The sequence below is a fragment of the Opisthocomus hoazin genome, chromosome 6, assembly GCF_030867145.1.
Source record: "Opisthocomus hoazin isolate bOpiHoa1 chromosome 6, bOpiHoa1.hap1, whole genome shotgun sequence".
NCBI classification, from domain to species: Eukaryota; Metazoa; Chordata; class Aves; order Opisthocomiformes; family Opisthocomidae; genus Opisthocomus; species Opisthocomus hoazin.
Genome location: NC_134419.1, coordinates 18,382,907 through 18,410,608, shown reverse-complemented (window position 1 = coordinate 18,410,608; position 27,702 = coordinate 18,382,907). Strand labels below are relative to the sequence as shown.

Below are 27,702 nucleotides of genomic sequence, written 5' to 3'. Positions count from 1 at the left end.
TTTAACAAACATATACCCCAAACTAAAAATACAGGAATTGCATGCTCTTTATATGTCGTACACTCGCACCACAGCAATATGAAATTCCACAGTCATTTCACGTTCTTTAAGCATTCCAAAGCCTTACCTTTGATGAGCCATTTGAGTACATCTGTATCATATTTTCTGCTCCCTGTTTTACCTTCAGTTCTATATCCAATTGCTTCTTTAAGGCCATCAATCTGTTGTTAGTAGAAAAACGGGGATCGCTATTTGGAGTATCAGGAGTCCTAGGACAATCTGTGAATTGAAGGTAAGGTGTAATGTGTGCAGCAAAAAAAGAAAGAAAAAACCCCAAATCCCTCCCCGCAAAGCCACCCTAAACTCTATTCTATTCAGTTATAGATTAAACAAAGCTGGAACACCACACTTAAGCATTAAGACTGACCCTCCTGTCCTGAGCTACTCTGCAGCAGCGCTGCAAATGCGCCTTAACATGCAAAGCCTCGCGAAAGCCTAGCGCTGACTCCTACAGATGGCCTAATTCACATGAGTCACTTCCGGGAGTGGTAAAACAGGCAGGTTTGCAGCTAGGTCTATTTTCGTTTCAAAGGAGATTTATTTCTTCTGGAATGTCTTTGAGTCAATTAAAAATGCAGTTCTCCATTAGGCTTTCTTACACTCCTGATTCTAAATCTTAATTGTTTTAAAAACAAACAAATTTGGACAATAACATTCAATACTAATGAGCATGGTCTAAATACAGACATTAAGCAGATCCTCATCAATTCTAGTGTGAACACTGCAGACATGGTTTATGTCAAAATTAAGACTAGATAAAATGCATCTTTTCCTTAGTCTTAAAGCTGACTGATTTTTGCTCTGGAATCATAATAGAATCCTGGGATAACTGGATATAGAGGCAGACAGGTTGCTGAACAACTTCGATCTGTGGGAAGGATAAAGTTCTTTTGTTTGACAGTATTACTGTGTTTAGATCTCCATCTTGCTGGATTAATTTAATGAAATGCAAATAAGTTTTATAAATCAAATTATATAGTCAAAGTCTTTAACTGTTATATCTTCCTCCAGAAAAGTCTATTAATCACAGGTTCATATTTCAGCTTCTGCAACATGAACTGTTAGCAAACTGAAAATAAGTGGCCACTGGACCATTTCCTAGTACTTAACTATTTCCAACACGCCCGTCCTTTTGGCTAACCATCTTCCCTAACAGTCCTAATGGCTGCTCTTTCAAACTTTTTGTAAAAACGGATAAATTATGTCTATTGTAACAATTTTTGTTGGTGGTGATTTCTTCTACCCTAACAACTGAGAGAATACCTTCTCTAGGTGCAAATGACATTAGATGGTCTCCTGGAAGACAATATTTAACCAATACCAAAAGTACAGTCTTTTTATTCCAATTTTAATTAGTTTTCCTTGAATTAAAACTAGGGTGATGGATCAAGTTTCTGAGATCCTCAATTATTAGAAAGCATGGACATTGCACTAGTCACAAATTACTAATTATGAGGTGTCACGGGGAGGAGATGTCTTATCTGCCATTTCTTATTTCTTCTGTAGAAGCTTCTGCTAGCTAGTTTTGGAGATCTGATACATTTTACTTTCAAGTTTGCAGTGTAATTTCCTCCTAAACTGCGATCTGTGCTGAGGCTACATACAGATTTCACATAAGGAGAAGTTTTAATTTCCTCTGCTGCTAATTCACTCACACTTTAAGCCACTTCAAGACTCTTACTGCATCCTCACTACTTAAAGGTAGTACAGAAAATACCAGATGCTTTTTCAAAAAAATAAAAATCTGCCTTATTCCTCATCTGTTTTCTCATTCACCCTCTCCTCAATGTTTTGGCTTGTTTTCTCTCTGAAACGGCACTTGAACAGCTTTACCTTAAATCTGTTATTCATAAAATAAAGATTAACAACATGCTTTCCTGTCACTTTTGTCTTCACATTTAACTAAGCCTCACCTAATAACCTATTCAAAATCAGAACAAATCTGAAACTTGAAAGTCAGTGTCAAGTCTCCTTGTAAAGTAGATTAATCATATAAATGAGTATTTACCAACTTTAGGGTTATGATGCATGCTTCTACCATTTAAAGGTCCCAGCCCTTTCATGATCCCTGGGAAGACTGTGGGGCTCCTAAGTCTGTTTTCATAGCTTTTAAAGATGCACACAAGCAGTCTTCCTTTGCATTAAAACAACACTCCTGTTGCAAGTCAAGGGCTAATTACAGATACTACAGTTCAGGCGGCCCAAGCAGCTGTTATTATCTCCCTTTGCGTGTCTGCACTGTGAAGGTGTAACCACATCTCATAGCCTGGGTCATCTCAAAAGTTGGTCTGCACTTGTGGACCTAAACTACCCTCTACCATCTAGTTTAAATGGTTCTACTCTATGTTTTGTTAGTAACCATCAGCAAAGGAACCTTTTCTGCAGTATGGGCTAATTGCTAGGAAGAAATAATTTTTTACCTTCAGGCGTAACAGCTGCTCACTAAATTCCCAAATATAGAACAGTATGGCTTCTTAACAAAAGATTTTACTTTTTTTTTTAATTTTAAGAAAAAAAAAGTTTACCAACAGCTTTTCAGCAATGGCTTCCAAACGACTCCTTCCCCCACCTCCCTGACCCCATTACAATTCAGTAAGCAGCCTGGGGCAGCTTCTTATAGAAGAATTCAGATTAAACTTTTAAATCAGCCAGACAAACCGGTCCTATTTTGGAAAGTGTTAACAATCTTAGCAGCAATCCTACAAGCTACATCTGCATTAGCTGTTTCCATCTCTCTTTGTAATGTCTACTGAGGTAGTAATCACTTCGGTATGGCTAGTTATCTCTGATCTATTTGTGTAAAGCACTATACAGAGGGGCTCAAATCTCATCTGGAGACATTTAGTCATCTTCATAATACAAGTAACAAATTCATCCAGATAATTGCAACCAATGGGATTTACGTATATGCTTAAACAAGAGTTAAGTGCTCATACCAAATTGATATTTCACTCAGGTAGGTAAGTAGGGACTGGGGAAAATAAGAGATTCTCCATTTTACCACACTTGTTGGTCAATAAGGACAATACAAGACTCCCCATTTTGGATGCATTCAAGTACAGCTTTGCAGAGGACAGCAAGAGCTTTGCTGGGGTATGGATTAGTGCCCCTAGGCATTTTCTTCTCAATAGTGAATATCAAGCAAAGTAACAGATGTATTTCAAGCGAACTTGACTTCATTTCAAGTAACTAGCATATTATTTTTGCTGAACAACTATGAACGTTGTTGCTTAACACTAATGAGTTTTGCGCGGCTTGTTAGCACACATCCAGGCTGCTGGAAGAGCTGCAGTATTGCTTCCTCAGCACCTGCAATATCCTGTTTTCATGAAAATGTAAGACTTAAAATAAGTCAATAGTGATGGTTTAATGCATGAGGACAATGGCAGTTTTCAGTCTGAAATGTTTATCTTAAACATGATCTTTGCTCTTCTGAAAACCTTTTCAGTTGAGTCTTTGTACAGTGCTCACCAGCAAAAACTTCTTGCTCCTAAATTGCCTTCTACAAGTGCTGCTGTCTACATTATATTTATTAGAGTAGTGACACAACTCTACTCAGAGTGAGACCGCTGCTCATTCCCTTGGGGTTTCTTCAATAAGCTTAGTGTGAAATCTAGGATCCCATGTAACTTTTTGAATTTGGGTTCCCAGATGGTACTGCAGCATGCTGCTAAGCTACTCAATTAGCAGCAAGTGCCCTTTAGTAAATAGTTAATTTTAATCTTATTTGAGGATATTTAGTTGCAGTTAGCCTCATCAGTGTCATACCCAACACAAATACCTGTGATGCCTGCTTAGGCCTTGCTGGAAGGGGGAAGAAAGAGGTGTCATCAGGCTTTTCTCAGGCAGTCAGATGGTTGCACCAACACTTGAACTAAGCCATCAGTAAGTCCAGGCAGCAGAGAACATACTGCATTCAGAGAACATCCAGCACCTCCTGTAAACTTCTGAAGTTCAACTGAACTTCAATTCAGTAACAGCTAATTTTAACTACTAAACAAGTGATAGAAGATTGTTTCAAATTGCTTCAATAATGTTACTCCACATTAAGGTTCCCAGAAGTTACCATGAAATTCCTGCGGATATAAGCCTTGTAGGTGGAGTCTGCTGTCTAAAAAGTCACTACCTCTACCAATTTGCTTGCTACCTCTACCAGTTTGCAGCAACTGGTCTTATACGGACACTTTGGTATCTGACAGATTAACCTAGTCATTTGTAGGGACAAAAAAATCCCCCAAACAGTCTCTCTCACTCCCCTGTCAGCTAGTCATATTCTTAAACAAAATAATTTATTGTCTTTGTGACCCCTACAGCTAAATTTGATGTAAAGTGGATAGCTTAGAAGTTAGTTAGGAAAATGGAAGAAGAGGCATGAACTTGTCTTTTTTATTTCTTGTTCTCCATGTTTTATCCAGTCTCCTCAGTTCCCTCAAAGGGTTTTCTAACATCTCACCTCCCTATTCACCTCTACTTCAGCTCTATGGAACAGATTAATTTCCCCATTTATATATATCCTACATATCAACTATATGCCTAATTAAATCAGTGACTTGCTGTACGTAAGCTATTTCAGCCTTACACCTCACCGAGTCATCTTAAAAAACACAATCTCTACTGCTACTTTCTAGACACAGGAAAAGAGTATCAATTTAATCTGTGCTATTGTGTAGAAGTGTGTTTTCAAGATACAAAATTTCTTCATGTCTAAAACTGAAGTAATCACCCCCATGTCACAGATTAAAATAAATCTCTCATTTTCAGCAGTAACATTCACTAGGCTAGTCCTACTCATTGCTGCATGCTGCTTCACTTTTAAGTGCTGACCTACAAACTTTAGAACTCCATGTCCTAGTATGACTAATACACTGCCTGATAAGGGCAGACCTAGGTACAAAGTCCCACTTGTAAAACAAATCTAAATTCACCAGCAGCTCCATAACATAAAGTAAGTTGTTTCCGAATCATACATCCGCTGCCAAATCTACCCTCATATTCAGTAACACAGCTTTTTGGCAAACTGCACTTTTTGGTTAAGGCTTAATACCAATTCTTCAAACAGTTGTGAGAATAATTTCCTACGGCATCAGGACATGGAAAGCTTTCAGCTCTAGGCAAACTACCATCAAAACATCTTAACTTGCTTGAAATGGAATGTTATTAAAACACATTTTTCTACAGCAGATTCATTAACACTACCTTTAATGGTTTTAATATGTATTGATTACACTGTGCTGATTACAAAGAAGATACACATCAAATTAGTGGTTCATTAAAGTAGTAATGTAAGTTACTGCTTCATAATATAAGCAACAGCTTGCATGGCACTTTTCAGCTCTAAATCTGGAGCACTTTACAAATACATGTTCACACCTACTTTTCAGCTACAGGAACAATGAAAGATTAAATGACGTTTCCAAGTTACCACAATGACCTTTCAACCAGTCAACAGAAACAGTCCAAAAATCTTCAGAGTTCAGGCCTGATAGGTGAAAGTGTCATCATCTTATAGGCAATGATTTTCTTAGTGTTACTTCTCAACGGATCTCAGTCCTGACTTTGCTACTTAGAACCTGCAAAAACCTAAACAATATACTCTAGAAGACAGTGAAAAACATAGCACCACCCTCTACAAATATTAAAGTACATGAAAAGAACACAGACCTTGACTCTGACAGCTCTTGAACCCTCTTTACCTTATTTTCAGAATTCATGCTCTGCACAGTCTAAAGATTTCCCATATGTTCCTTCTCTCTTTTAAATCATTTGTCACTAACTGATGAGAAAAAGGTCAAACACGAGCTAACGTGAAAAGCTGTAACTTAGAATAAAGCTAACCTCTGGAAACAATGCACTTATTCCGGGAGCTCCCATATTCATTAGTAAATAGTTATTAAATTCACTGTTGATCTCAAGCAAAAGCAAGAATTCCCAAACTGAGATACCTGTGACCTCTCCACAGAGGTATCTTCTGTCAGACTGCACTGATCTTTAGGACTACGTGGCTATGTATTTGGTGAATATTATGCACGTATATATACACACATAGCTGGCATGTCGTAAGTTTTATATTACCAATCTCATTTTGCAAAGGCTAAGCTCACTAGTATCCTACATCAAACCTAAGACTTCAGTATTAAAAAATCAGACTATTGCCTAGATGACTTGCACCCATTAGTCTCAAGACAGACAGAATGTTTACTGATAGTGCTCCCCCTCCATGAATTAGTGACCATGAATGAGGAAGGAGACAGGCAATTAAATTACCAGGCAAACATTATAAAAAGAAAAAAACCTCAAGCATTTCAATTTTGGAGGGTGGGTGCTTGTAGATCTTTGATCTAAAAGGAGATACTGAAAGAATTAAAGACTACTCCCCCGTCCCCGAAGAGTATGCAATATATTCTATTAAAATGGGTCTTACAGGAATACCTGATGTGACACTACACAGAAAATATAAAGATCTCAACAGAATTAGTAATCTTTTTCTTGCGTATTTCAGTAATTACATCTGTAAAAGCTATCTATCAATAACACTTTGAATGGAATGAAAGTTAAAAACCTAGTACTAAGAAGTTTAGCATGCATCAAAACCTGGTAGAAGCACAGAATTTTATCAACCTTGACCTTTTATCCCCTGAACCTTTCAGTAAGTTTCTGGTATTTGAACACAAGGCAAGCTGAGCCTGGCTGCTAACAGTTATTCACAGAAGCAATGGGCACTGCTGGATGTTTCAGAAGTGTACTACAGATCTGAACATTATTTAGATCTTTGTACCCAAACCATCTCTTCAGTACTAGTAAATGCTTTCTCAGAGTCTACTGCATTTCCTGAGTCACGCACAAGGACAATGTTGCTCATTAATTCATTGCAATAGAGTTTTAAAACACTACACTGGGAGAGGGCATTCCCACAAGAGCATTCTGTGCTCCTCCACTTTTCAAGCTCTACTACTAGATGAGCTTCACAAATTTATGTCCGCACAGATTTTTCTACTCAGTCTATACACAGTTTGTATGCAATCTGCTTTCTGTTCCACTCTTCCTGTTCCTTTAAAAGCCACACTACTGTCAACACTGAAGCAGATTTTCCTAAACCTTAGCCCATATGGAACAGAATGTGTCACGCGTGCTAAACACCCAATGGCTATCTATGAAGCATACATTATTGTATTCACTCCCACCTCATTCTGCAGCAACTACCTGCCTCACTATTTCCGGTTGCCTGCACCCTTCGTCCCTAGTATCTTGTGAAGATCAAAATCAAAAAACGCAGAGAACAGAGAGAATACCGTGCAGGCCACCATGGACACTTCAACACTTCTGTGGCACGTCACAGAGCTAGACAGTATGAATTGCTGACATCACCTACCCATATTTGCCTAAATTCTCACTGTAACCAACCCTTCTTCACAAGAATGATGTAGTCTTTTATTCTACTGCCCAAGCTTCTTGGGGCTTAGCATTCACTTCACAAACACCTTCGATGGCTCGTGAACATTTATTAAATTTTTGCTAAGAAGAGCCTGTGCAATGTGAAATCACCGAGCTGGCAGTGTCTCCCAAGTTATTCCACAAAGCTGAAAAAGGACTGTTTACTTTCACAACATTCCATCTTAAAATACCAAGCCCTGTATTTTTAAAAAACACATTCAAAATTAGTATTGACTCACTGACATGCCACAGAAAATACTAATTAAAACCATTAATTACAACCATTCTGTGAAAACAATTTCAAATTGTCTTTAAAAAGGTGGCTTCACTGTGGAAGAGCCTGAAGACTTAAAAAATTGTTGCCACAGTAAGAAATGTTTGATAAGTTAGTCAGATAAACAGCGTAACAGTTAAACAGTTTTTAAGACTTAAATCTAAGTTGGGGGGGAATACAAACCCAAAACTCTTAAGTATAAACATTGTCAATTTTTCCCCCACAGAATAAAAAGGTCTGTTAGCGGTGATACCTACAGCATAACTCGGAGAAAGTGACTGAAAAAGCTATTGAAATTTGCTTTTATACAGCGAAAAGCTATTAGGAAATATTACAGTGACTGAGAAAATATTTTAATATCATCATAACCGAAAGAGAAGAACTGGTACATGTTAAATTAGTCTTCAGAACATCATCAAACAGTCTGTGAAACAGTGCTCCCCAGACAACAATGTAAAATTCAAAGGGCCTGGACACTTACTTGTGAATCAGAACAAACATACATATATAAGTAACAAACTTGCCAGCTATGGATTTACTCATTCCCAGGGCAACTTTTTTGAAGTGAAATGGGATATAGCTTATCTAAGCCAAAAGGAAAAACTGATTTCACAGCAACAAATGGTACCTGCAACATCCTCTGGATCCGTTACAACAATGTGAGCATTTAACTCCTGTAACTTATGGTGCAAGTCTTCTAACTTCTTATTCGATTTTTTCAAAATGTTGTCCACATATGCCAAGTTCTTTTTGTCCGTTGTGACCTTCCTAAGGTTCTCCGCTCCCTCCTTGATTTTAAGTTCCTTCCTTATTTCCCTCTTGATTTGGTCTTTTACTTCATCCAGCTTCTGCTGCACCATTGTATCCGAAAAGTCCAACTTTTGGCCAGTGCTCACATTCTCAGAGGCTAGAAGACTTTTGGCGTCCCCCTAGAAAGAAAAACAGAACTATAACTACCAGGAAACTCTGTTTCTTGACAACGCATGCTGCATGCTTCAAATGACTAGGCTTTAGGCCTCTGTATATTAAACACTCACTTTGTAAGACCATTTACTAACCATGGGTCTACACTCGTGTTGCCCTAAAGCAACAATCTCACAAGACATTACATGTTAACTGAAGTTACATTTTACAACAGTTTTATTTTAAATTTAGTGACATCTTTACTATGCCTATTTTTAACACCAAAAGATTTAAATACTTCTGGATTTGTCATGGCTGCTTGCCTGGCAGTTACATGCCTTGGAGCTAATGACTCACATTTGTAATTTTCTAGATTTAATTGTGTGTTTTAATAGGCCAAATGGATATAGGACATAAGACTAACTTCTAACAATTATTATCTATGATGAATTTTTATACATTCGTTAGAATAGAGTCCTTTTAAAGACTGTAAAATAAAAAGTAAAAAAACCCCACTTAGTGATGTTTGCAAATGTTTACAGAAATACTGGTATCTTTATAAAGATTTGTCAAAATGCTACTAGAAAATAAATTTGCTAGATTTTTTTTAATGCCTCAAGTAAAGCCTTTCACTTTAACTAATAATAATCTCACTTTCTTGTGCAGGTAAGCTAGGCTGAAATGAAAAAAAAAAAAAAAGCTGCCGTGATGAGTAGGAGTTGGTGCAGTAAGGGAGCAGGGGATGGGAAGTCTTCAGACCACTGGTATGTACAAGGTCATGCTTGTACCTAGTGTATGTTTATGTGTCATTGAGAAGTAAGAGTATAAAGGGCATGTTACAGAATCTACATCAATAAAGCACAAACACAATTAATTACATACGTAGTAACACTTCCTGCATGTCTTAAACATGGACCTCGTACAACGAGCAGACACTAGGTCCTACCCAAGAAGTCTCAGCTAGAGCTAAGTGAGTGAAGATCGAAGAATGGCTCTCCTGAACTTAGAATCCAATTCAGTTGTAATTCAGGATGCATTCAGTACATGTGTGGCTTGATGTGTACATAACTATTCAAAAGACCAAAATTCCAGTGAATCTTCTTACAAACAATGAGGAAATTGCCTAGACTTCTGACATATGTGGGTGGACAGTAAGACATTCGAAGGGACAATTAAAATATTTAAAGTTTTGGGTGTAAAATTTGTTGTCATCACTATCTGCTGTTGGAAACATCAACAACAGAGCAGGGGAAACAGTAGAAGAAAACATTCAGGAAGGAGTTCAAGCAGCACAGCATCAGGCTAATAAACTGTAAGAACATCCCAGAATACGTGCTCTCTAGATATATTCCACAGTGACTTGTTTTGTTTTTGAAAGAATTTGGGGAAATGAGGATCATGAAGGTTGTGCTTGGCCCATACATTGTCAACAAATAACATCAGTCAAACTGTTTCAACCTGTGCACGTTCCAGTGATACTGCCTTCCATAAGGAAGATCCAATCTACTAGTCATCAACTATAATTTTGTAAGTTAAATCATTTTTAAACCTCCCTTATTAAAACATTTCTACCTTTAGCTGCTACTTTTGGTACAAAAAGTCAGCAACTCAAAGATTCTTAAATATTAAAAGCAGTTGGAATCACCATCTTGCCACTGAATTTGTCTATCAGTGAAAAAGACAACAAACAAGTAATTTAGAAGTGACATACTAATTAAGAAAGGAAAGGGGAAACAATCATGACTTTATACTTACAGTGCACTTGTGATTCCTGTAAGTACATTTCTGCTAGTGCAGATTAAAATAAATAATTTATTATGCATATCCACAGAGGCTATTAATAGTTGTACTGGGAAATACATGACTGTTTCCATATATAGGCGTATAAAAAGAATCAACTCCTTTTTCTTTAAAGAATAATCAATAGTGATGAGCATCTAGTACAAAGGTTCATATCCATAAAGAAGTAAACCAACCACCATGTGTTGAATGTTTTCAGAAAGAACTGAAACTGACAATAAATTCATATGGCAACCGTATAGCAAACTATTTAAGTAATAAGTATATCCAAGGCAGATTCTGATCGTTGATTTCCCTGTTCATATAACACATAAAAATTTAGGATGTAAAAATAAGCTTCAAGATTAGTATACTATTTAGCCTTTAAAAACAGAGATCAAAATAGTGTTTGTAAATAAAAAAGTGAGTATCTTTAAACCATAATCTTCTGCACTTCTGCAAGCTTCCTAGAAATGAGCTCATCATCTACCTCCCTCAAAATATGATACTTCACTTTTCGAAGTTCACAGGAAAAAGACAAGTGGTAAATGTAAAGAAAACACCAACAAAACAAACAACAAACAACACCCAAGCCAAAACAAAACCTTTATTCCATATTCCAATAGTACATGAAGTACACTAAAATTACGCCAAGTATATACACTTCTCAAACAGAACAATGCAATTAAAATATAAATAATTCAGAAATATTCTTGACTAGGGTTTCCCGAAGAGACTTCAGTTAACTGTTTATCTACTGAACAATAACATATCTTGTTACAGGGGAGGTTTTTATCCCTCTACAAGCCCTACATCCCACCTGCTAAAGGGGTGTTATGTTCTTCCATAAACAGGTTTTTGGAGCCCTTGTTCCAGATATAAAGTCTCTAACAAGTCTTCAATTAAATTAAATCGTCATGACCATTATTAATTTACATTCCAAATTTCCAGTAATTAAGTTCTCCTCAGCTTGAGCCGTCTCAGCAGCATCTTTGTCCCCGGACTTCAGGGTTTCAGCATACAGAGTCACCTTCTTCAATCTGCTTCTGAGACAGCTGAGAGTTCAATAGTGTGGATGCTAACACTGGAATCTTGTCACATTGCCTATGCATTTAAGCATTCGCCTTTAAATCCCCCCCAAAAGCCACAGATGACACTCCTTCTGTCTCTCTTGTCAGCCAGAGTTAATTATACTTTAGAACTACAAGCATCCTGCCACCCAGTTACCTAGATGTGTCCTCTGGCACAAAGGTCACTGTGAAATAAACAGTATTCCAAGGAGGCAACCGCGCACTCGGTGACCCTGAAGGTTGCTGTGAACGCAAAGCAAGAGCGTGTTCTGCAAGCGAAGCTGCTCTGCTCCTGCGCTGACATGTTTTGCTGCTGGGATGCAGCAAAGGTTTGAGACAGATCCTCATGCCGAAGAGATGAGCAGCCTCAGCAATGTTGCATTTTAAAATGGAGATAATGCCAAGATGGATATGACTGGACAGAACATCTAATAGTTGAGCAAGAGAAGTGAGGCAGCATATTTTTTTTTTTTATTTTTTATTTTTTTTTTAAGAAAAACTACTCCCAAAACACCGAAGTCTACTTTTAAACTGAGAAGTGACTTAAAACACAGGGTATTCCAGCTTTACTTGAAGACAACCTATTGCAAGTCTCTTGTTAGAGCTGAGCATTCTTTCAGAAAATTCTTTTCCCAATTTGGATAAACTCCTTCCCAGGTAGAGCCTCACATCCATTAGGACACAGGTGTTCTGTCCCCTCAACCTGAAAATTAAGTATGTCACAAGAAACAATCGTTGGAGGCAGGGGACCAGGTCCTTTCCTTTGCAATACTCAAGCAGGCAGGGTGGAAAGACAGAAGAAATCATTCACGTTCTCTGTGCCAAGAAACCATCAATGGATTTTGCACAGCCACTTCCTTTACTCCCCCTCCCAGAATCATTTAACATGAAATATCCTAAGAGTGGAAGTGCTCTGAGGCAGATAATGACTAAACCACTCCTGCTAGCTAAACAGAGAACAGGCCTCACTCCTTTAAAATCTAAGACAAAAGAAAGGGCAGCCAGTTCCTGATTCTCAGTTTCTTTTTTAATTCTGGTAGTGTTTTGACCTGGTTAAAAGAGAGGGGCAAATCTTTGCTGGGTGGTCCCAGGACCAGACCGCTCAGCACAGCATCCTTCTGTCCCTCACGCCGCAGCGGACTGCTAGTGACCTACTTCTCTGCCCCCACCGCAGCGAAGGGCAGCCGGCACCCGGCGCCGCTCCTAACAACCTGCTCCTGGGCTGCATGGAAAGCAATTAGAGGCAGTGATGCATACTTCTTCACAATGGGAAAATAATGTTTATGAGCCAGACTGGAGATTTCTGAAACATTTCAACATGTTATGAAACTGAAGCTACATTTACTACAGTAAACTACCAAGGACCACAAATTAGATACTACTGCTTAAAAAAAGAAAAAAAAAAAAAAAAAGGAACCCACATATATAGCTTTGCTACTGCAATGGCCTAATGACTCAACCTCACTTTGATTGCTGGCTCAAAGACTATCTATTTACACAGACAAATTCAACATGCCAGCCTTCAATTTCTCTACTCCTGGGAAATGTTTTAAGTATGGCTGCTGAAAATAATGGGTAGTGGTCTGAGAATGTCTTTTAATAATACAGAGTCTCTTCTGGCTGATGTGGTGCAAAAGTAGTAATGTTGTTTATGAAAACCCATGGGGACCATGTACTTTTTCCTCAGGTCAACTCTGAACCAAATAATCAGCAAAACAGGTGCCTTGTCTAATTGCATTTACCACCCAGACTCCCATTTAAAAATAAAACATCTAAATTGCTGAATAGAAGAGAGTACCATGAAGCTGAACATACCAGAGAACCTGCTTAAGTTGTGTAAACAGAATGACTTCTAATTCAAAATAAGATTCTCAAATTGCCACCTCTTAGCAGAAAAAGGTAACACTAAAATCACAGAATCACAGAATGGTAGGGGTTGGAAGGGACCTCTGTGGGTCATCTAGTCCAACCCCCTGCCGAAGCAGGGTCACCTACAGTAGGCTGCACAGGACCTTGTCCAGGCGGGTCTTGAATATCTCCAGAGAAGGAGACTCCACAACCTCCCTGGGCAGCCTGTTCCAGGGCTCCGTCACCCTCAGAGTGAAGACGACGACTTGTCCGAAGACTTGCTCCTAAGAGCACAGTGCAGTTGCACTGTGTTATACCATGTATCCATCACAGAGAATATCAAGTATCCATCACAGAGAATATCAAATAGGGCCAAGAATTCAGATCGCTGACTTATGGTAGGAATTGTTACAGAAAGGTAAGTGGAGCCTTAAACTACAGCATGCTTAATAGCTGATGGGTGCTCATGCACAATATTATTTACACTTCACATTGACTTGCTACTAGCACACACTCAACATGCCTTTAGATAAAAAAAAAGATCATAAGTCACAGTAAGACTGTGTCTATTTTTTCCTAAAACTATTAGCATTCATTTTTATATGCTCCTGAATTTTAGTAATCATTTTAACAGACAATAATAGATAAACAGTAAGAAAACCTGTTTGACAACTATAGTAAAAAATGGTTGGCTATTCAATATAAGCATACTAATTTCAAATATAAAAATAGGATTTCCATCTTAGATATGATTTAAAAAATTACCATAATCCAGAAAGACTAAATGTTTATTAATTTTTATTTTATTTTGAAGAGCTGGAAGTACAAATTTGGAACTATTAGGTCTCAGTTTTCTGAATAATCTTTTAGGGGGAAAAGAAAAAAAGTAGAAAAAAAAAGAAAAAAAATGTTGTTTTTCTGAGCTAACTGCCAAGGTCCCTGAAGCTCTCTATAGTAATTCCTGCAACTACAGTAGTCTTTGATTTTAAGAACAATGTTAATCAATTGCAAGTTTCCCTTCCCCCCTGAAGTCATTCATAAAACCAGATGCGACGGCTTGTCTGGATTACTGGAACTACATGGACTATTTCCTCCTGCCCAGAAGCAAATGTGATTGGGGTCAAGATCTCAGCACTCACCCAATGTCAAGAACAAAAAAAAACACCACACCCCAAAACCTTGGAGGCTTAACAGATTTTAGCATTAGTTCGCTGTGCTAACATGCCGCAAATCAGGATTTAAATTTAATCTAAGTCACAGCTCTCTGCTTTATAACAACAGGCTGTTTAAGGCACAAATATCCATAGTACATTGCATTATATGTGGATGAATTCAAGTAGGACACTGATTAAATGGGGTTCAATTCCTGTGTGCAAACAGTGAGTTCCTGGCTGCATCTATAAAGAGATGAAATAGATTTAAAAGCGTTCCTTAAAATAGGGATGTCCAAGCTACAGCCCGCAATCAGCTGGTCCCCTCTGCCCCTCTCCCAGTTTCAGCTGGTGCCCCAGTGAAAACTTCAGGAGGAATGTTTACTTTTAATCATGCAATAGCTGTTGGGCTGCAGCACTCAGTCCTACAGCACCTGTATGAAAAGCTGTGTGGCCTGCCCCAGCCAGAACATCACATCTAAGCAGGTAACAAAATTCCCTGGGGATTCCTTGCTAACATCTAGGCTTTCAGCCACAAACAACCCCTGATTAGGCCAGTGTTTCCTAACACAAGGAGCACACTTCCCATAAGGTGCTCCAACAGCAGCACAGACTTGCTTACAGACTCGGAAGCTGTGTCTGTGCAGTGCTGTGCCAACACCGATTACAGAAAGGGGCATACGACAGATTTTCTCACCATGGAAGGGAGGGAAAACATTTTAAGAAATGCTGCCTTCAGCTGTTTCTCATTGTAGCAGCTCCATCTCCAAGAACACTTGCAAAGAAATATCACACTAAAAGCAAATCCCCACAATCACCTTTCTCATGATCGCAAGGACTCCACAGAGGCTACGGCACAGCACAAGCAACGAGCACCTGAACCTGAGATGAGCAGATGGCCACAGTTTCCAAGAAGTGTGACGAGATACTCTGGCAACAGGAATGGTACAGACACTTCAGCAGCATCCAAACTTTCATCTACAGCTTCAAATTCCTACTCTCAGCCAAAAAATTCCAATGGAGCCCAGCACAGTGGAAACAAACCTTACCCTCTCTTGTTTCAGATGTGCAAGAGAAACAGCACAAACCCCCATTACGACAAATGGGGCCCGCTGTCACAACTCTTACTCGCATGTGTCCAGGAACAAGATCATCATACCAAATTACGCCTGTAACAATGCCACTCTTCCATTCTCTAGGAGACCTTGCTGTCTTAGTTTTAATTTAGCTTCTCATTTCTAAGTGCATGTGAAGTACCAATGGTTGTCAGTGGTGCTGCAGTAACTGAGTTAGCATAAGAAGATAAAGAAGAATACACACTCAGAAGAAAACTGCATTCTACATAATTAATAGATTTCAAGCAGACCACACACAGTAGTAAAAACTGTATTAAATGCCAAAATATAAACGAGCTCTTTCAAGATATAGGGAGAAAAAGATTTTACGGACTGTTAATACCATACTGCATGCCGGCAGTATCTCCAATAACGATGTATCGTAGAACTGTGCCAAGAAGACTGAAGTAATTCCTCTCAAAATGCAGCCTCACCTAGATACATGCAGCAGAGGCCCTGAAATTATAGTTTCTCATCTAATTCCTGCAACTTTATCATAGCATGCATTCACAATGTGATAAATACACACACTCCTGTTTAAAAGATGAGGAAAAACAGGCAGATTAAATGACAGTTCAATAAACGAAAGAAGTTCAAAGAAGCACAATACATTTTACGAAAAGAAGCCCCTTAGTCACAGACTCTGTACATTTAACGTACTGCACTGGGCAGCAAAAATGGACATGCACATGTGTCATGTCTCCTACTGCCAACACAAGAATTCCACGCACAAACTTGTTTTGCATTTTCAAAATTTGATCTGGAAAATTTTGTCTTCTTTTGAGACATACTTTGGGGGAAAATTCTTAAGATCCCATTACACAAACAAAAATGTGAAGACTGATAAGTAGCAGAGAAGTTACTACTTTTGTGTGTTTGACAGTCTGAGGCTGCTGTGAAAAAAAAAACTTAAATTTTAAAATTGATAGCAAAAATAAGCATTGAAAGGGATTTAGGTTTTGGTAGGTTTGGAGGTTGTTTCATTTGTTTGTTATTTTAAACACCTCCAAATAAACATAGAGTTATTGTTTTCTTCATGGGGACATTTTCAATTTTCTGCACCATGCAAACACATAACAAATTAATCCTAATGGCCTAGAATAATTTCTTGAATATATACAGTATGTACTGCTAAAATAAAGTGTATATTTTAATATTCTTGCCAAATATTACATATGGTCATGCATGCTATCCATTCATTTTAGAAATTAATACACTCACTTTGAATTACTGCTAGAGACTAAACCAAGGGTGGTTTTTTTTTTTTTTGAGACAAATTCTTATCACTAGACTTGTCTCAGTTTGAGTTGATTGATTTCTCTGTGGTTGCATTAAGCTCAAGTTTGATGCAGGCAGTCGTTTTACTGCTCTGAAATGCTTGAAGTCCAACACAACTTACTGAAGAAACGGAACTATTTAAGATAAAGTTAAGGTCATGCAGATGTTGTGTGGAGCATTTGCCTCTAAGTACTAGTAATACAGAAACTAGTAATCTGTCCATAGGAGATAAACACTCCTCCCCTTCCCCAAATAAAACATAACTAGTAAGGTATCTGTTGAAGTATGTGTTAAAGAAAATACCTAAAAATAAAGCGTTTCTGCTGCTACAGAAAGTTAGTATAATTTTGTTTTATGTCACTCCAATATAAATACTTTTCTTGTTTTTTCATATAAAAAATTTACGTGATTTTGTCTAACATTCAGAGCAGAATAATATTACACATATAACTCAAAATGTTGGAAAAAATAGTACTACTATATTATACAAGCTACAGGATATACTTCATGTGGTAGAAGAGATTTTCAAGGGTAAAAAGGTCAGTCAACAGACATGAGTCACAATCATGCCTTATGACGTTGATAACTCCTCCTCAAATGCAACACACACTGTACAAAGGTGATAGTTTGTTGGGCATGCATCCAAACAATATACTTACCTTAATGCAAGGTTAGCATTGCAAGTGTACATTTTCAACAGCTGTAATGTCAACATTAACATAACCATGTGTGGTTAAATTTCTGCTTGTCAAGAAGTTTTAATCACTATGCAGAAATATAAAAATAAAACCCCAAGGAACTCAAACCTCAGTTATTAATACTTAATGACAAACAGGTCCACTCCCATATGTAAGGTGGTTTTCTGCTATTATGATAAAAATTAATTAAATAATAGCTACTATTACTTAACAAAAAGGTATTATTATCTGTCTCAGATAATGCAACAGATTGGCCATTCTGCTCATCTGCGAATTACAGTATCAGCTATTGCCACACCTGTAAGTGGTGGTACTTAACGCATTACACATTCTAACTAAACTACAGGAGAAGAATGCTAAAACGAGTTACTACCAAAACAAGTCAGTACAATTTAGGACTTCTCTGTTCTTTCCGTGCAGGTTAAAAAAAATCTTAACTTATTGAAATGATGCAAAAGAAATCCTCAGCTAGTAAGCAGGAATTTCTCAATAACACATACAAGTGTCAGGACACTGTTAAATATCAACACACTGATTTCTTTAATCTGAAAAGCACAGCAAAGTGATCCATGTATGAGAATCTCCGTTTTTGGGATGATAATTATGATTTGAAAAAACCCACATCTGTTTCTGGCAAGTCCAGCTTTCAGCACAGACAACTGATACGTTAGTCCATTCAACTTTACTATATTTTACAGGAGCTATTTTTAGCTATTGCAAAACTAATGGAAGAGCTGAGAGTCTACATTCCACTCTAATTAAGCCATCATCTTTAGCAGCTGAATATTTTTTTACATTATAAATGCAGCAATACATATCAGAGATAATACTAACATCTGTTTTATGAGGCAACAGACCAAGTAGTTAAATACTAGAACTTGGTGAAGGAACCAGATTTTTTTGCTTTCTAGGACTGTGCAACGGTGCCTTCACCACAGCTTATGGGTTCCCTAGCTTGGTAGTTGAATCTGTCACTACAGGAAAGGGATGTACGTTTGTATTTATACCAGGGAACTATGTCTCTAGGACTGAGAACTCTGTCACGGTAGTTTTGGTTATTATCTCTGAAGTTACTTACATTCACACCCTACGCCCTAACCAGCTGGAAATGCTGCTCCTGTTTTGATCTCCAGCAGTAAAAGAAGGATAGCAAAGCCTCCTTAAATCCTCTCCTTATCTTTACAGGTGGTCAGCAGAAAAGATCCCTTTTCACTATCAGGAATAAGTATTGCCACACCCAAAATTCTGCTTGCAGAGATGTACGCATCTCATTCCATGCCTTTCCAGTAAAAGTTTATGGATGAACACAGAGTTATTTATAGAAGCATTACTTCACATCCCCATTTGTCTGAGACTTTTACAGAGCATCACTGACGTACGCTGTGATACATTTGAACAGTGTTTTTGCAACTCTACTTCTTTCTCTGACCCCTAAAAAAAGGTAACAAATTTCTCGCTGGCTCTTAATGTCCATTTTTTATTTAAGAATTCCTTAGGTATTAGAGAAGTCATGAAGAAACAGAAGCCTGTTTTACCCTACAACACAAGGAAAAACAACTTTTCCTGTTTTAACTACTTTATATGCAATAGCCATGAAAGAGGCAGGTGATTTCATTTACTGATAATGTGGATTACAAAAAATTCTTAACACATTTACACTTCAAAATACAGATCTGCTTAAAGTTTTGGGTTTAAAAACTTTCTACATTTTCTTCGTTTTCAGGAGCCCTGATCCCCCATTGACTTGCAGTACAGTAATGTAAATCCACCTTTTTATGATCCAAAATCAACCTCTGACATTTATATGAAGTTGACAGTGAGAAGTATTGAATAAAATCTATGATTATAGCTGTAGGATTTCTTAATGCTTGCTTAAGAAGTTTTACTCTTTATGTTCGGTCTCAGTATCATCTCCCAAGTAAGCTGTTTCCCATTTTGCATATATACTTGTGTAGGACTCTATTTCATCCAGCTCTTGTTACCAGCAGTTTCAATATCAGCTAAATTGAAAATGGGAAGCATCAGTTTCCAAATAACCAATGCACCAATGAGACCTGTAACGTAACAGATATAAAGAAGCATAAAACAACAGCTTTCCAATGCATCATGTATAGATGTGCCTATAAACCTAAAACTTAAAAGGATATGCTATAAACACAAGTTTACAGAAGAAGGGCAAAAAGTTCTCACCTTACAGCTGCTTTAAACTAAGGGAATAATATGTTGCTTTTTATACTGCTGAGTAGTCAGAAAGCCCACAATGAGGCACACTTGTTAGCGATTTTAATGCCCTTCCTTTTTCAGAGTGGGTAAGATTACACATTCATTCTATGTGTTTTCCAGCACCAATCATGTGAACGGAATCATGAACGTGGTATTTAACCTCTGTTTATCCTAAACAGACCCATTTTTTAATACTAAAAGCCTCACCCTATTTTACAAGGCATATATACACAGTAGTTTTCACACACACTTACAATTTTCAAAAACGTTCTAGGAATATTAGTTTCAAATATTCCAGTGTGATTGATTTTGGTATGCTCATAACTTTCAAGACATTCTTCTTCAAGGCTGAAAGTTTTCCACTCCATTCCAGTTCAGAAGGATTTTAGTTAGCAGCCTGAGAAAAACCTTTAGTTAGTAATCACAACTGTAGTATGAAGAATATGTTAAATCGAAGTAGAATATTCTGCTTTATTAATAATCAAGAGCTACAAAAAATACTCTAGATATGACATTCAGCAAAACCTTCATGAAGAAGTCCTTTAAGCTCAAGAAATAAATTACTGCAGTCAGAAGCTATTTATGGTTGAAGCTTAACCTGTTGCATTCCCAAGAGTATCTACTAAGTATTTCTCCATAATGAGCTATCTAATCTAAAGCATGTCATCTATAGGAGACAAAAATACACAAACTAACTTTTGACTGAAAAATGCCAGCAGCAAGACTTCTTCTAATTGATTGACCAGCATATTCTGACAGAAACTTAAATTTTAAGAGGCCATGGCTATTTCCTAGCTGTATTTCAAAGAGGAAGGGGGACATTTTGTGGAGGGAGTGGGTGGGGGATATGTGTGTTTTTTGAGGCTCTCTCAGGCATCCTATTAAGGATGTCAAGGGTCACAGATGAAAAATAAAAACCAGTCTCCATAATAAAAAAAGAAATTAAACTACACAAAAGTAAAGCACAGTCTCAATCTGTCTACGTCATCTTCCAAAATAAGTTGCTATATTTAGCTCAGGCTAGCATCCTCTCAACTGTACACTTCTCCGGCCTCTCTGAGCTTTACTGGTTTCTTTTTCACACCCTTCCCACTGTTCTACCTAGCCAGGATGCAATAACTGGCATTATTATAAACATTCTGGGGTACAGCCAATACTTCTGCCTAGACACAGGTTCTCTCCATTTTTGGAAGATGCCAGAATCACTGCCAGCCCTTCCCTTCTCCTTTTGCTAACCCTGCGGGAGGACGTGGCATCTCTGATCACTTGCAGTATATGCCACCAAAATGCTCATTGCTACTGTAACTCAGATTTGCAGGAATTCCCAGCAGATGTATTTAACTATGTAGTAAGCTTCAAGTATATTCATTGTGATAAAGAAACACTTAAATTCTTAAGGACAGTAGACAACTTATTTTATAACTGCAGAAAAATTCATAGAAGTAATTAGAAACACCTGACATTTTCAACATACATGTTTAGCAAAGTGCAAGACAAAAATGAGTGAAGGAAATCTGCAGAAGTTATTCCATGCTAGATAGAAATCAAGAAGAAAATAATTCAACTGCATAGTTTAGAAGATGTATGTGAATAAATTCAGAGTATGGATGCCTATAGTTAAGTTCAAAAAATCCGTTTTCTTGAAGTACTGTATAAACCTTAAATTGACAGTAAATTAATTCAAGTAAATGCAACAGATGGGAAGGCAGACAAACCCTAAAGCAATGAAATGTTACTTTTGAGTCCACAAAAGAGTATTGTCTATAATAAAAAGGAAAGAGTTACAAAAATGGGAGACCACTTGCAGACCTTGCATCTCCCTTTGCATGTCTTTCATACCCAAGGTCATCTGCTTCAAGAATCAAACTGGAGTTAAAGAAACCCAATTCCCACATGCATGGCAGCTGCTGCCCTGACTGTGTCACTGAGTTACTCCCACCAAAAAGAAACACTTCAAAAAAGAACACTTTAATATTAATGCTGGCTGCTAACCTGAAAAATAGAAAATGATACTGAATACTACTATACAGTAGACCGATGTTCTTTTTCCTCCTCCTTAGGAAACTTCTAAGGATATTTTTTTTTTCTTTTAAATCTGCTAGAATTAGTTTAATTAAAGCTTGAGAATACACTCACTCCCTCTCTTGTACAGAATCCTAAAACTGGTGAACATCAGTTCCTAACACTTTTAAATTAACAATCATAAATTGTTTCGGCATTTTGCAGTATGTTACACGAAAGGCAGAATTCAAGAACGGCGTTTGCCCCTAAAAACAGAAATTAGCGGCTGCTGAATGCTACGTACTTTGCCATAGATGCTCATTGTATTTGAAGAGTGCACATTCAAAATGAAAAGGAAAAAAGTCAGATTTATATATTATTTTGCAAAGTTGCTTATGTGATAAGGAATCATATTTGAACCAACTTGATGAAGATGAAGCGTTAAAAATGATTACATTTTTCTCCCAACAGATGAATACTTCATTTGACTCAGACTAACTGGTATGAATAAAGAAGTAGAGAACAACAATTAAACAGCCCTCTGAAATAAATTCTTCTGTTCCAAAGTTAAAGTATTATCTGCTTTAAATTTAAAAACATTACGTTTCCATCTCTTCGGGAGAGGAGAGACCGAAGATACAAAGGCTAGCAACTTGAAGAAAAATCATTAAACAATGGGTTAAGTTTCGAGAACAAAACGTAAATAATCTTCTTGAGGACCTCTAATTATACAGATATTATAATTTGCAAATGATAACTTTTAATACCCAGTCATTCTCAGCCTAAAACACTAACTTCATATGATCTTATAAACAAGCAACAAACAAACTCAAATATTGAAGAAAACATGCTTCCATTAAAGGAGATTGCCGAGTCCTAAATGGGCAGCAGTTCAAGAATGCCACACTAGTAGTCAGGCATGTACGATTTACAGTACTTTTACTTTTCTACTGCTGCCACTAAGTTTAGAACATGCCCTACAAAAAGGCCTTGCTGATTTTAAAATGTTCTGTAGCTCCGTAGTATGCTTATTTTGGTACTTTCCAACGTAACTCTTTGAAACCCTGCCTTCAGTCTGAGTCTGCCTTCCACACTCTTTTGATAAAATCTAATTTACTGTAGCTGCCTCCCCATCCCATTATGCCCATGCAGTTCCCCATATGCTCTGGCCAGCCTGTCAGCAGCACACATCCTTACAACTCCAGAGGTTAATCATGTACTTTTTTATTTTTAAGAAAAGATGACACTTCCTTGTCATCATTTGTCTCAGAATTTTGGCCTACATGATTTGAGAATTAGGGAAGAAACATCTTGTCATGTCATATGCAGCTCATAAAGGGAACTTCCTCTTAAAACACATTCCACTTAATTGTTTTGCAAAGTCTTCCCATATAAATAAACACGTGAAGTAGAAAAGCAGTGGATGGTTTTACATATTATGCTTGTAAAAGCAACAGGCCACAAAGTCAATTTGCATTCCTCCTAAATTCTCCGCAATAGTTTCAGAGGCTTTTGGACTGGTGTTACTTAAAAATCCAAGCAATCAGATATATGAATCACAACAATGAAAGAACAACTTCAGTCTTACATCTAATAACCCAAGTTAAACAATGTAAGTCCTAAAATCTATCATAAAAGGCGCTATGTTCCTCTTCCTGTGGAAGAGAAATAAGAAAGGCAGGCACAAGAACAGAACTAAGCAAGTTTTCTCCATTTATTGAAGGACTGGCATAAAGTTTCTTGCCCACACTACACAAATAAGCCAGTTCTTAGTAGAGAGCTTTGGAACATCTGGAATCACCAAAAATACTTTCCTTGTTTACTCTAAAGGCAATCCTTCACCCCAACAGCACAAACTAAAAAACAAAAAAGTCCCAGATTCTAATGGCATAGCTGAGTTATGAAGATAACACACCCAGAGTTTGTCAGTGTATACGAGGAAAAGGAGAAAAAATTGGCAATTTTGAAAATTAATTCAAAACCATGAGAACTGTGAAAACATATAACAACTTTGTTGCATCAAATTTGTTATTTCTGCACCGGATTTTCAGGCCTTTTTTTCCACTCAAATTTGGCTAGACCTCTGAAGCACAGCATCAATCTTGTACACAGTAGCTCAGAGTCCTCTAAGTGGTGCTTTAACTGATGCTCATGTGACCATTAAAAGGTATTCTGTTCTTACAAACATTCAAATTGTCATTGTTTGGGGTCTTTTCCTACTAAATGTTCAAACGGGCCACAGTTATCAAACTATTCAATAACTGACAAATCTATTCATACCAAACTGTAATACCCCACATTCTTTCTTATCTTTAGGGACAGTGATTTTATAGTTGTACTTGCACAGCAAGTTGCCTTCACTCTAAAATTCTATTCCATCTGTTTCAATTGCATACTCACTTTTTCTTTCACTAAAGTTAGAGAAATAACAAAAGGACTCAACATGTTTCAAAACTACTCCTTGTCTCAAAGGTTCAACAGCAACTTCTGAAAGCTAGCAAATAAAGTTGCAGTCATATCCCCACATTCACCTAGCACACTGCTACAAAACCTTAACACCCTTCTCAACCTTCAACATCAAACTAAATGAAACTACATCTTCCATCCATGCATGATGTCCAAAACAATTTTATTTTCAATGCATGTTCAGAGAAACAGGTCTTCACTGTCTCATGCTGCATATCGTTAGACTTTTCACTTCAAGGGCGTGAAGTGAGAAAAAAATTGCCACAGCCAGCACATGGACTGTTTGTTATCTGTATATTCATCTGCAACAGAATTAATACTTTTTTCACAGTCCCTAGCTCAAAGCCACATACAAGCAAGTAAATCTCAGCCTGTAATCTGATAAACATTTTACTGCATAAACCAGCATTGCAGGCAGAAAGTCCACCCTAAAGAACCAGCAGTCCTATCCTCCACTAACGGTTTGTTCCTGTCCCAGACCATTCGTTGATATATGCCAGTACAAACCTTTATATGGCCACACGTTGAACTGGACTATGAACCTGATCTGCCTAAAACTAATTTAGGGAGGAAAAAAACCCCACCAAAATAAAACTAACAACAAAATCTGTTAACCATATAGGTGTCTGTGCAAATGTAGAGCAACACAACATGGCACATATTCATTTTCAGTAGCAGTACCAGCTGACAAAGTCTGACACTTTCTTTGAACCACAGCCTCAAGTCTGTACTGTCAAAGCTTCCAATTCCAGCACAGTGTAGTCAGTGAACCAACTAGAGCTTTTCCACCCTAAACTTACGTCACAGATCTGCCTTGGGTTTTGGTAATTTACAACAAAAACCCAAACTGAATATACCTTTTGACAGTTTTCAAAAATACATATGTTAAAGCTCCTAACTTCATAAGTGAACTACAGCACCAGTTATATACTAAACCATATCATTAATAGTATTCCCTGTTTAACTAGCCAGTTCGTGTTTGGGACTTAATACAAAATAAAAGGACTTCTTATCAGCTTCATCAACTTTTATCAACTTTCATCAGCACTCAATTTCTCTTCAAAAGTTACATGAAGCTTATATATGAAAAAAATTTATATACATACATATAGACAGATAAACATTTTCAGAACAGCTATGCACCACAACTATTTGCAAGTACTATTTCTAAATAGGGTAAATAACAATTACACTTGCTATTAGTTCTTATTCCTTTCAGTAACCTGTTTATTTCCATAGTCTAACAAATGTGAGTACACAGAAGGATGTTACATATGCATGTATGAATTTCATGTACATGTTTTTTTATTTTTAAATTTAATAAAGAAATTGTACCTGATAGTGATCTTTAAGTGCTGTGAGTATTAAATTCCACAAGCTAACAAAAAGAGGTATATCAGCCCTTACATTCCAAGTGCTAAGCAATATTCTCTAGGTTTACGGCCTAGCACTAGTTCAGAAAACTATTACTGTTGTAGTAATCTACATGAGAAATTCTCCTTTCTGACCTGATCTGCTTGCCAAGCGTTTCTATCACACTAACGGACAGAGCCTCACATTATTACTGTGATTTATATCAGAACTTTGATACAATCTATTAGCACCTTGGTACTACAGACTTAATTATGTCTTCTCCTGGCTATAGATCTGCTGCCTATTGTGTTTTGTGACACTCTAATAACAAGTGTAGAAAGTCAGTGGAAAGCTGACACCCTGGATCTTCTCCACAGAAATAGCACTGGTTCTGCTACTTTCATTTTCAGGTTAACATGTTCTTGTGTTTAATGGAAACTCAAAATCTATGAGCTCTGCTACCACGTTGCAGGATAGGAAACGTCTGAAAAACTTCACCAGAAAAAACAGTTTGCTTCAGCACTGTACTAGAATATATAACACTACAGACATGAAACATATTATAGGCTTTTGATCCAAGCTCTCCGATCTGTACTTATTTAGAAAACAAGTCAGAAATTCTCTTTCATTTAAAAACCAATACATCTTCAGTGAAGAAAATAAAGCTTAAAGAAATCTACAGGAATTGGAGGCAAAGAAAGTTAACTAATTTAGTCATGTCCACATTAAGGTTTTTACCAACAGCCCAGTTTTCACGATTTGCGCAATGGGACAGAGCAAGCCCTCCCTGGGTCCTGCCACATATCAACCTGTCTTCATGGCACAAAAAGACACCCGGGAAAAATCTGCATATATTAACCTTTCATAGCCCAAGTAATTTCTTATTTGGTACCTGACAGCTTTCTGTATATCTATACTAAAATAACAAAGGCCTTTAGTATAGATGCAGCTGTCCTAGCAAAATACACTTATGCTACTATTCCTGTTTTCTCCCTTGTTGCCCAGCAGAAGCGACAAATACACCAATGAGAGCAGAGTTTTGCCATCACGGTGCATCCACTCCAGAAGCGCTCCGTACACCACTGTAGCAGCAAAGCAGGAACTACCGCCACAGTGGGCAGACTGTTGATACACAGTACAGAAAACTGCATCTATACCTAATATGAAAATAGAAGGTGTGGCCTACTCTTAAAAAACAATCAGATCACCTCCATCTACAGTTGGTGGTCCCACAAGTGAGCCATAGTAATTGATCATGCGAAGTCTCTCAACTCGTTTGTGAAGCTAAATGTATTAGCCTGAATAGCTTGATTTCAGGCTCTTCCATTACCCACAGTACAACAGCAGCAGAATTCCCAGCAGAGCTGATCCATTTAGCTGAACATCAGTCTGCAACTACACACTACTATCCTGTTCATGTTAGTGTTTGCTCACCACAAAACTTGGCCATATTCTTCTCACCAGCTTCTAGAAGTTGCACCAGCCAAGTTGATGGATGCCACAAAACTGTGTTAGTTTGACACACAGGTACAGAATTCCTGAAGGTTTGAGAAAGCACCTCACAAAGCACCGTGAGAAAACCCATGGAGCAGAACTCTGCTCCACAGGATGCACACCCAGACTGCCATGCTAGTAGCTCAATTCACTGGTAAGCTGTTGAACAGTAAGTAATCAGTAACTGCACAGTGGCAGTAACAAAAATGGTGTGGACTTGTGTCAGTGTGACATAACTATATCACTGCAGTTCAAATAAACAAACTAATCAGATATAATTTTACTGTAAGGACAGGCCCTAAGCATTTTGTTAACTTGGCACTACTAGCACTAGGGACCTGGGTGTCCTGGTGGACGACAGGTTAACTATGAGCCAGCAGTGTGCCCTGGCTGCCAAGAAGGCCAATGGGATCCTGGGGTGCATCAAGAAGAGTGTGGCCAGCAGGACAAGGGAGGTTCTCCTTCCCCTCTACACTACCCTGGTGAGGCCTCATCTGGAGTACTGTGTCCAGTTCTGGGCTCCCCAGTTCAAGAAGGATGAAGAGCTACTGGAGAGAG

The 27,702-nt window shown here is 37.7% G+C and overlaps 1 protein-coding gene across 2 annotated transcripts in view; it reads right to left on the bottom strand.

The window, feature by feature from the left end:
- The window catches only part of PKN2 (protein kinase N2), a 59,011-nt gene that overhangs the window by 24,691 nt on the left and 6,618 nt on the right, over positions 1-27,702 (bottom strand). The window contains exons 1-3 of one of the 2 annotated variants that reach the window (XM_075424863.1): positions 8,394-8,450; positions 3,842-3,970; positions 128-279 (exon numbers count right to left, since the gene is read on the bottom strand). In XM_075424863.1, the coding sequence (XP_075280978.1) occupies positions 128-217 (90 nt within the window). In that variant the 5' untranslated portion in view covers positions 218-279; positions 3,842-3,970; positions 8,394-8,450. Of the gene's footprint in view, positions 1-127; positions 280-3,841; positions 3,971-8,393; positions 8,695-27,702 lie in introns of those variants that run through there. The other variant, XM_075424861.1, reaches the window with a different exon arrangement.